At 40.3% G+C, this 11,714-nt stretch overlaps 1 protein-coding gene across 1 annotated transcript; it reads right to left on the bottom strand.

Moving 5' to 3' along the window:
- Positions 1 to 6,600: 6,600 nt before the first annotated feature.
- Positions 6,601 to 6,966, bottom strand: LOC118854229 (60S ribosomal protein L36-like). The gene has a single exon (XM_036764575.1). The coding sequence runs from the start codon at positions 6,964 to 6,966 to the stop codon at positions 6,649 to 6,651; it is 318 nt and encodes a 105-aa protein (XP_036620470.1). The 3' UTR covers positions 6,601 to 6,648.
- Positions 6,967 to 11,714: the final 4,748 nt, after the last annotated feature.

The raw sequence follows: 11,714 nt of genomic DNA, 5'->3' as shown, positions 1-11,714 counted from the left end.
CCTTGTCAGGCTGAGTCCAAAACACGCAATCATATGTGCTAGACACAGAGAGAGGGCCTTGATTTCATATCTTTAGCTACCTGGTCTCCACTTTCAAATGTGGTCATTATGCACATTGTGAGTGTACATTGGCGAGTATTTGCCCAGCTTTTTGCCGGGGGAATAATGCCAGCCCAATGCACTGGAATAACTGCTTACACTGAGCTCAGTTGACCCCTAGATGCTAAAGAGCTTTCTAGGGAGGGGCAAGAGAAAATTCAGGGGCTGAGGGGTGGATGTAACTGAAGGAGACAAAAATCCTTCTAAAAAAGTCTAAATCATGCTGACAGTTGAATGTTTAATCTGATTCTCCCTGTGCAAACCTGTGGACTTCACCTAAGGTGACTTTTGCTCTTGAGAGAATTAAACAAGCAAACACTTTGAGTTAACTTGATAATTATTTTTAGCATAGATGTTATCAGAAGCAAATGTGTTCTCTGGGCAAATAACACCCTATGTCTCAGATGTCCTTTTGCAAACTTTGCTCCTCTAGTGGTTTGCAATTTCCTTTTGTTGGTGGAAAAAGGGGTAGCTCTTTCTTTTGTAAAACTCACAAACAACACTCACCCTATAGGATACCTGGGATATTTATTTTCAAAATGAAGTGAATAAAACTGGATCTTTTAAAAGGTATCCCCAAAATCTTAGTATAGTTTTAAGATTTAATAAGTCCATGCTATAAATAAATGCTATAAACATACAAAAACACCATTTGGAAGTTTAATACTTAAATTTCTTTCACATTTACTTAGTTGTGTCCATTTTGAATGATACATTTTCACTTTTAATTTTAACAAGATAGGGCACCCTGTCATCACAGATTGCATTTGTGCTATGGTTCCTGGATGATACTGTCAGAGCAGTGCATCTGTAGAGGATGTCCGCTTCCTCGGCCCCCTCGGTTACATGACCTCGCTCCATTAGACTCTTTCTTGTGGTGTCAGGACAAACCTGTCTTGTATGCTTCCAAACTTCTTTTTTTGGATGACTTGAAATCTGGGATTACAAATGAGATCTTCTCAGTCACTGGGCAGCAGCTGAGGAAAATTTTCACAAAGTTTGAAAATCTATTAGAGCTATGTATGTATCAAAAGATGGTGGTAGGCTCATTTTTAATTAAAAAAAGAAGCAATTTTAAAATTTGAAAAAATGGCATTTCAAATATTGTCTCTTTGTAGAATCGTAACATTTATACTTCTGAAGTTATTAAAGCTTAAAACTTAACTGAGACTTTTGGCACACCCTATATGGAAGATTTAGGAAATGACATGTGGTCATTGTTGAGGGAAGAGGCTGTGGCTCACTCTAACTCTAACCCTAACCCCTGAATTTTCAGATCATAAGAGCATACCATACATTCCATCCAGTACGTTATCATTTTTTAATTAAAGGTTTTATTATAAATTTAACATTGGACTATGCTTGACCCAGGGTAAGTCACTTAGGCTCTCAGGACCCCAGGAATCTCTCTGCCTGTAAATTGTAGGGCAATTGTGAATCTGAATTTGTGTTCCTAGGAGTTTCCTTACCTGGGAGGCATAACACTTTACTGATTAAATTATAGGTCAAGGATGATATGTAACACTGACCATCAATATACAAAATTAAAGAAGCTTAGTAAGTAATTACATCTACATAAATTATTCTCATTTCACAAAAGGCAGTGTGGATGAATGGATACAGGGTCTGCCTCAAAGCCAGGAAGACTGAGGATCGAGTTTCACCTGGGACACAGATTGGCTGTGTAATACAGGACAAGTCACACCTCTCAGGGCTCTAGACACTGGTGCTGACCTGTATTGGGAGAGGGAGTTTCCTCACTGGGACAGTTCCCCAAGCTGGTAGAATCCCAAGTCCAGTCCCTACCTGGATCCCATAGTCAATTCAACAAGCATAACACTATTTCAGTCTCTCCTCTAATTCTCTTTCAAGATTCTTTGTCCATTCATTCTCATTGACCTTTTCTAATATGATCATGGTGTGGCTTCTATTTTTCTAATTCTACTTTCTTCACTTTGCCCTATTTCCTAAAAGTTTTCTATCCATACTTCTTTGTACTCCTAATACTTTGCAGTTTTAATTGTATTACTGCATTTCAGTTTATGAATGTACCCTATTTATTTAGTCATTCCTTTATTAATTCAAGTTTTCCTTCCTTCCCTTCTTTCCTTCCTCCCTCTCTCCCTTCCTTCTTTCCTGCTCCCTCCATCAGTTCTTTCCTTCCTTCTCTCTCTCTTTTCCTCCCTGCCTCCCTCTCTCCCTTCCTCCTTTCTTGCTCTCTCCCTCTGTCAGTCCTTTCCTTCCTCCTTTTCCTTCCCTTCCTTCCTTCTCTCTCTTTCTCTCCCTGCCTCCTTCCCTCCCTTCTCCCTTTCCTCCCTCTCTCTCTTCCTCCTTTCCTGCTCTCCCCATCAGTCCTTCCCTTCCTCCTTCCTTTTCCTTCCTTCCTTCTCTCTCTCTCTTTTCCTCCCCTCTTCTCCCCTCCCCCCTCTCCATTCCTCCTTTCATGCTCCCTCTGTCAGTCTTTCCCTTCCTCTTTTCCTTCCTTTCCTTCCTTTTCTCTCTCTTTCCCTCCCCAACTTCCTCTCTCCCTTCTCCCTTTCCTCCCTCTATCTCTTCTTTCCTTCTGTCCTCTTCTTTTTTTTCTTTTTGTACAAAGTACTGAAATTGTACTTAGGATCAATTGTCTTGATTACTAGTACTGACAGGGACCTCAAAACTCATAGACTCCAAAGACATCTTCACATTTTGAATTAGAAACTGTGGGCCAGAAATGTTCTATCATTTATCTTTTTAAAGGACCTTCACAATCATTGTCCCTTTGGATCTTCATGTCAACCTTGTATCTTCTCAGCGCACACATTATAATTCTGGCTATAAATCAAAATAATGATGAAAGGAAACTGAACACATTCATCTAGCCCTTGAATTCTTCCCATTGACCAGATGACTTTGTATAGATGCTCTTTCTGTCTGCCAAAAAGAAGTACCTCTAGAAAGACTGTGCCTCTAAATCTTTTGCATACAAAAGCTATGACCACTGATATGGATATGATTAACTGATCAAAGTTCTTCTAGACACCCAATAGACACAGGAAACTGGGGCTCCTGAATGTCTATTATTATTAAATGATCATTTGAAGTTCAACAGACATTTATTAAGCACCTTCTATGTTCCAGGCACCTATGCAGTCACGTAATGGAGGCCATGGTGAGGTCATGTATGTCCTTAGCCAACTGGACTTTAGAATGATCATGCTCCCCTCCTTCCATTGGAGCTCCAGTGCTCCCTCCTCTATGAAGTACCTTAGTACTACCCTTAGCTCCAGCCAGTGGAGCCCCTGACCTGTCCCTACCCCAGTCTCAGGGGCTCCTTGCTTTAGAGGATTCTCCTTGTCATAGACACAAAAATTATTAGGAAAAAAATGAAATACATAGAATAGAACAATGAATGACATGGATAATCAAGAAAATGTTACCTTACTTGTGGGATCAATTACATATATTATATATCTTACTATGTGTTATGTATCATTTATCATTAACATATACATCTTATGTGATCTATGAGATATGGGAAAAACTGAATAAATCTAAATTAAGCAAGCCAATTGTCCTGGACTTTGTGTGTCTAGGTGGTTCTAAGTGGAGAACTAGGGCCTTACTCCTGTCCTGGAAAAAGTCCCCAAGAGGGAAAAGCTCCCAGTTTGGAGCTGAGGTAGCTGATTCTTCACTCTTAGCTCAGTCAGGTTGAGTGGTTGGGGCTTGTCTAAGGAAATTATATTAGCCTCCCCCACCGCCTAACCCCCACCCTGCTTCCATAAGACCTCAAAGCAGGGGTAGATAAGGAAGAGAGGAACCTTACCTTGCATTGCCCAGGAATTCTCTGTCCAGGACCAGACTTAGAGAGTCCCAGAGCCTGAACCCCTGAACATATGCTGGGGATGATTTTGGCTTGTGCTCTCCAGAACTGCCTTGGCAACAGAGCTGACCCTTGCCCCCCAACACTACAAAGGTGGTCTTGCCAAGTCCTCTTCTAGCCAAAGAAATATGACTTGGCTAAAGGATCTCAGATGTTTTCTCTAATAGCAGGATGGTGAGATGGGAGTGCCAGAGTGGACCACCATGTTAAGGTTCTGCTCTGAGGGCCACAGGAGGGGATGAGGTATACAGTGAAGAAATGATAATCACAACAGGTAGTATTTATACAGAGATGTCAGGTTTTTGAAGCACTTCAGGAAGGAAGGAAACAGGTATTTATTAAAGACCTATAATGTGCTGAGCACTTTATTATCTCCTTTGGTCCTCACAACAACCCCAGGAAGTAAATACCATTCTTATACCCATTTTAAAGTTCAGGACACTGAGGCAAACAGATGTTAGGTGCCCACGGTTACATAGCTATAAAGTGTATGAGGCCAGATTTGAATTCATACCTTCTTGATTCCAGGCCTAGTGTTCTATCTACTGTGCCCCCAGATGAAATATCTCAGAAACCAGAGACCTCAAAAATAGTAAATTTGGGGTTGAAACACCATTTTCTTTTGATTGTTCTCTGTTGCTTAGGGGAGGGAGGATTGGAAGCATTTTCTCTCCCTGGCCCAATGCCTGGAATGCTTTTTCTTTTGCTCCGACTACTGACCTCCCTGGCTTCCTTTAAGTCGCAATTAAAATTCTGCCTTCTACAGAACAGCCTTCCTAATCCCTCAGTTCCAGTGCTTTTACTCTTTTATTTACTTCTGAATTATCCTGAGTATAGCTTGTTTGAAATACATTTGCTTATGTGTTGTCTCCCCCTGAGATGGTAATCTCCTTGAGGGCAGAGACTTTTGCCTCTTTTTCTAGGTCCCCATTGTTTAGCATGGGACTTGGCGCATGGTAGGAGCATAATAAATCTTTATTGAACGAATGAACAAAAACAGTGGGTAAATTTTAGCTCAAAGTGAAGAACTACTGAGAGTCAGCTTGGCTTACAGCAGGCCAGCTGGGTGACCACGGGCCACTCAAACTCTCAGTGCTCTAGGCCATGGTTCTCGTGATTGAGCTCATAGTCCACTCCCATCAGTTAAAAAAGGTTATTAATACATTATATGCTTGTACTACTGTGCTGGTGTTATGAAACACATGCAAGCGCACCCAAAAATGGACATTAAAAAGAAAAAGGTAAAAAAAATTAGCATGTTTTATTTATAAAGTCCTTTCTGCTTTCACTAAAACAGTTTTTTAAGTGAGAACAGTATAATTAAATGTGCTTTATTATTTAAAGCAGCAACAATGACAAGAAAATTCTGTGTATGTCTTGTCACAGGCACAAATGATACTTGTTTCTGTAATTCATTGTTTCAGTAATTTGATTTATCTAGTTAAGCAAGCATGTGAATTCTTTAAGCGACTTCATTGAAAGGCACAATCAATAGGACACAAGATAACAATCAATAACAGGTCATAGGTCATTGAATGTTTCTTACATTAATGAAGGGTAGCAATCCTTTAGGCTATAAATTAGACTGGTGAGTTGGAGATCTGAGGTGAGGAAGTTCTCTCCATCAATGCAGACCTTAATCTCCCCTCCAATTTCAAGACTTAGAATGACCCAGAGCACTGAGAAGTCTGGACTCACCCAGGCTCCCACAGTCTGCCAGAGGCAGTTCAAGCCTAGGTCTTCCTGGTTCTAGAGACTGCTCTCTGTTTATGAGGCCACACTGGCTCTCATAAATTTGATGGATAGTGATATGATTTCTTTGGTGGAATTATTTCATTCCCCACTTTATTTGAAATTGTCAATGGCTGCTACTACATTTGTTTGTGTAACTACAGTTATCCCTTCCACATTGTGATCTGGTTTAGTTATATCACGGTTGGCATTAGAAATTACAGAATTTTTTGAGAGTTTTGTGGAAGCCGCAGACGACATGAGAAGGCCGACTGACAACACTGAGCTTATGACCAAATATTTAACCCAAATTTTTACAATAAGGTACTGTAAACACCTCATAAAAGAAAAAAGAAAAAAAAATCAGACTTCTCTGGTACAAAGGGAGGGCCAAAAAAATTTACACATATTTTCCAGATTTCAGGAGTGCTGAGCCCCTAACCCCTAAGGTGTGGAAAGGATAACTGTGGTCTGACATCAAAGTTCCACCCAGACATCACGGGGGTGGGGGTGATGTCCTCATACCTGTCATATCCTGCTTCTGTGTATCTGTGTAGTCAGTTTCCTGAATCCGGAATTCACTATTTCTTTATTTCCAGTCTATCTTTTCTCCCTTAAGGTTTAGATGAGGGTCACATCTTCCCTGATCTTCTCTTCCACCTAAATATTTCTTGAGCTCTTTGTATCTTGACCTTGTACTCATCAAAACCTACCCCATATTGTGGTGATTTGTGTATGCGTAAATAGCCTGTAAATGCCATGAAGGCACAGATTGGGAATTGGTTACTGTAGTGTCAGTACCCAATCAATAAGCATGTATGAAGAGCCTGGTGTGTGTCAGGTACTGTGTTAGGGGCCGGAGGTACTAATACAAAGAGTGAGACGGTTTCTATCCTCAAGGATCTTTTTTTTTTGTCAAATCTTTATTGGGTAAGTGGGAAAGATTGGCAGGGTCCAGTTTAGTCCTTCTTGGCAGCAGCCTTCCTCATGGCAGCTAGGACGTTGCTGAGCTCCTCTCTCTTCCTCTTGGCCCGGATGTGAGTTCCCACCCTTTTTTTGATGAACTTAAGGGCTCTCTTATCCTTAGAGACCTTTAACAATTCCATGGCACACTTCTCATAAGGGGCAAATCCACACACTTCCCGGATCGTATCTCTCACAAACTTGGTGTGTTTGGTCAAGCGCCCACGGCGGCGGCAGTGTCGAGGCTTCGAAACGTTTTTGGTAACTTTGTGGCCCTTGTTGAGGCCCACGGCCATGGGGTATTGGATGGCCATGGCTGTGGCGCGTAGCCCCAACTGCAGCCACAGCAGAAGGAAGGAGAGAGCTTTCCCTCAAGGATCTTCTAATATATTCATAGAGGAGTAAATAGACATATGTAAAATTGTTATTCAATTATGGGTTTTCCTTTGAAAAAGATCTAAGATTTCAGTGGACAGACAGTACAGTATGAGTCAACAATTCAATGTGGCACCCCCCAAAAGCTAACAAGATGTTGGGGAGCATTAAGAAAAAGATTTGTTGTTTAGTCACTTCCGAACATTTGTGACCCCATTTGAGGTTGTCTTGACAAAGATACTGGAGAGGTTTTCCATTTCCTTCTTCAACTCATTTTTACTGATAAGGAACTGAAACAAATAGGGTAAAGTGACTTGGCTAGGGTCACACAGCTAGTAAGTGTCTGAGGATGAATTTGAACTCAGGAAGATGAATCTTCCTGGCTCCAGGTCTGGCACTCTATCCACTGCACCACCTAGCTGCCCTTATGACCAAGGACAGCAACCAACCAACCAATATGCAAAATAAATACACAGTGGTTTGGGATGAGCCTATCAACTCAAGGAATCATCCCTCCATAAAGGATTCCATTCCTCTTATTAGTAGACCCATATTATAGAAATGTAATTATTATTATTATATTTTGGATTTCAACAATTAAAATTTCTGGAAATTTGTTTTCTTTCTTCTTATGTAAGTATTTGCATGAAATCCTCTATTTTGCTTCTAGGCCTGCAAAACCTAAAACATTTACTATCAGGACCTTTACAGAAAGATTTTGCTGACCTTTAATCTATTTCAAGGAAGCAAGTTTCATTATGAGGGCCTTCCATGAAGGGTCTTTTTTCATGTAGAACAGAGTTTTGATCTATGATAAAGTTTTCACTCATTATGACATATGTATTGTATAAAAGAGCAAGATTTTCCAGTTTTATTGGGTGTGTATTATTGGAGAATGATAGCAGACTGTTCCATCTATACTTCAGGGGTATGAACTGTCAAATGGTGTTTGAAGTACTTTCTGAAAATGAAGCTATGACTTTCTGTGGCAGGTTGAAGGACAGTGGGGGCAGTATTTTCATTATGTGGTCATTTCAGTGGTGTCTGACTCTTTGTGATTCTATTTGGGGTTTTCTTGGTAAAGAGAGTGGAGTGGTTTGCCACTTCTTTCTCCAGATGTGGAAACTGGGGTAAACAGGGTTAACTGACTTGCTCAGGGTCACACAGATAGTAAGTTTCTGAGGCCAGATTTGAACTCAGGAAGATAAGCCTTCCTGAATCCAGGCCTGGGACCCTATCCACTTTTTCCCAGTTGGTTTTGGAGTCAGTATAGCAGTGAGGTAAGCCACTTTCTCATGTAATACCTGAAGAATGGTGTTATGAATAGCAGGGAGGATGGGTATGGCACATGGTGGTTCTAATTCCAGTGGTCTTTTGGACTACAGTATGTAGTTCAATATGTAAACACTCATTTGGCTCTATACAGTTAAATGTTTTAAATCATAGTTGTAAATATTGTAAACTAATTATTCTAAATCTTCATTCATAAAACTGCTGCTACACATGACAGTATTTATCTGTAATACATGTTTAATAAAATTGCTTATATAGGTAGAGGTCCTGCAAAAATAGTTACCTGCCCCACCCTGCCCATACCTTAGGGGTGACCCTGCCTTATTCAGCAACTTCATCGATTCCTTTATTTTGTATCTTTCACAATCTAACTTGTTCTGCTTAGTCTCAGAAGGGAAAAGGAGTAATGAATGAGTTGAATATTGGCCAATTTAGGCTCATTAGGAGAAAAAACCCCACGCAAACAAAAACTGCCTAACAATCAGACCTCTCCAAAGGTGGAAGAGGGTGTCTTAGGAGAATACTGGGTACCTCCTCTCCTACTTCGCACTGGGAATCTTGCAGCAGCAGCAGCAGCACCAACTACCAAAAGCCCCAGCAGCACCAGCAGCAGCAGCACTAGTAGCAGCAACAGCACCACCACCAGCATCAAGATGTCTTCTTCCAGCAGGGAATTAAGTGTAAACATTAAAAAGGAGCTAGGACTGGGAATGTGTTCTCATTCCCTTGTTCTCTTTCATATGTGAGGATTATATTGACTGACACAACATCGATAACGCATTTCCTTTGATGTGCTTTTCTAATACCGTAGCAATCATCCTATTCTTTCATGCTGCGCCTTCCTTGTGACTGAAGTCCTGCATTTTGAAAGAAGGTTGGCCAGGGTCTATTTATGACCAACAGTTAGTTGACTGGCTTGCCAAAGCATTGAATCATGAACTTATTCACATTCTGCACTAGCCAGCTGAGCTGAAGGATATAAATACAAACAAAAAGACAGTCCCTCAAGGAGCTTACAGTATAATGGGGGAAGAAAACATAAAAGGGTGCTAAAGTAGAGTTGGGAGGGGTGTAGTACTGACATTGGGGCATGGTGGCAAAGTCTAGAGAGTGAAGGATGACTAATCTTGGCCGTTCTGCAAAATGAAGATCTGGGAGCAACTAACCAATAGGAGCAGGGAACTGAAGGGCAGAGGGAGAAGGTAGCTGAACCATTTCCTGGATGTCCTACCATTGATCTAGTCTCCAAGAAAAACTATAGATCAGATGTGTGCTTTCCTCATAATAACTCTGTTGTACAATATGTAAAGTATCACATCTCCCATTTAATATAAAAGGCATAGAGAGGTTAAATGAACTGACCAGAGTCACACAGCTATTAAAGGCCAAGGCCAAGAATCAAACCCAGATTGGTAGATTCCAAGTACGGGACTTCGCTGACTACACTATCCTCTTTTTCTACAGATACTGAAGCATGGTTGATGGAAAAAGGTGATTGACAGAGGTTGGAAAGTTTGTGAATAATGAGTTATGGAGACTCAATATTCAACCTTGTCAAGATGAATGGAAAGAATCATAAAATTGTAGATCACATTACTAGAAGTGACCTCAAGAGAACATTGCCTTCATCTCTCCTTCTACTTTTGTGGAACATCTAAAACAATATGAATAACAAATGATACTTCATAGCAATGATAGCTAGTATATGGCCTGCTATGTGCTAAGTGCTTTACAAATATTATCTCAATTGATATTCACAACAACCCTGGAAGTTAAGTACTATTATTATCCCCATTAAACAATTGAGGAAACTGAGGCAAATGGAGGTTATATGATTTGCCTAAAATCACACAAACAGTCCGAGACAGAAGTTGAACTCATCTTCCTGTCTCCAGGTCTGAAATTCCTGCATCCTCACATAGTTCAGTATACTTTGAGCTCAGAGATCATTTTTGGACAAAAGTCAAAGAACCTTTGATTCACTGAAAAAATGGTGGTCTAGTGGCAAATCAGACAGGGGAGAAACAACGAATCAGAGGCAATAAGTAGGACTTCCTGCTTTGAGCAGGACCCACAGTGGGTAAGGAGAGCTGGAGAGTAAGAATGTTGAGCTGGAGCAAAGTTCATATGAGAGGTAAGATCAGAAAACTGATTCTGTCAGGGATTAGGGATCCCATTGGACCTGGAGATGGTGCCAACACAAGTGTGTTCCCATTGTAGGATGTCAGTACCCTTAGACTATATGAAATAGGATGCATTTTGTGGGAGTAAATGAAGGATAAAAAGTGAAGAAATGAAAGAAATAGAAAGGATAGGGAAATATATAAAATGAAGAGTCTGAGAGTCCAGAGAGTATATAAACATATGGAGAATCAAGTTAACAGTTAACCCAGTGAACCAAAAACTAGTGAACTGCATAAAGCTTGATACCAGCCAATTTTCTGTCAAACTTGCCTACTTGTTGGGACAGTGGAATGAGTATTGGTTCTGGAGTCAGAGGACTTCAGTTCTAATCTCTTCTGTGCCACTGATTGGCATTTCTGTGACCATGGGCAAATCACTTCATTGATGGGATTCAGAATGCTCCTCTTCTATAATGAGAGAGGGTTCAACATGATGACTTCATGGGTTCTTACCAACTCTTGATCTATGATCCCTGAATGGAAAGTTTTATCTTCCATCTCTCTGCCTGGAATGCATCCCCCGAACAGTTCTGCTTCTTAGAATTTCTAGCTTCTGTCAAAGATCAAGTTAGATAAAGCCTTCTATAGGAAAACTTTTCTGAAGCCTCCTGTTATTACTGTTTTTCTCTTCCTCTAATTATATTCTATTTACTTTTTGCTATATTCTATTTACTGAGTCATTCCATCAAAATTTGAATTGAAAAGAACTTTAGAGATTATGCCACTATGTGCCAACTAATATTTATATAGCTCTTGAAGGTTTGCAGATCACTTTATACACATCTCATTTGATTTCTACTGCAATTCTGAGAAATATATATTATTATCGTCCCCATCTTACAGATAAGGAAACTGAGGCTGACAAAGGATAAATGACTTTCCCAGGTTTGCAAAACTAGTAAGTACCTAGGTCAGGATTTGAACTCAAGTCTTTCCTATACCAAGTCCAGCATTCTATGCACTTGCCACAGTAGGACAGTTCTTGCCTTCAAGGATTAATGGATTAAGATGTAATCCACCCACAATATTTTATGGAAGAAGAGACTAAGGCCCAGAGAGATTAAGAAATGTGCCCAGAGTGATATGGCTAACAGAGGTGGGATTAAAGCCAAAGGTTTCTTGCTCAAAATTCCAGTACTCTGGGTACATGCTGTATTCACCCTGTGGAACATAAATTCCTTTTAAAAATATTCATTCACTCATTTATTCAT

Source organism: Trichosurus vulpecula, chromosome 6 (assembly GCF_011100635.1).
Source record: "Trichosurus vulpecula isolate mTriVul1 chromosome 6, mTriVul1.pri, whole genome shotgun sequence".
In the NCBI taxonomy this organism is placed as follows: domain Eukaryota; kingdom Metazoa; phylum Chordata; class Mammalia; order Diprotodontia; family Phalangeridae; genus Trichosurus; species Trichosurus vulpecula.
Note: the sequence above shows the minus strand (reverse complement) of the source record. Positions and strands in the feature narration are given on the sequence as shown.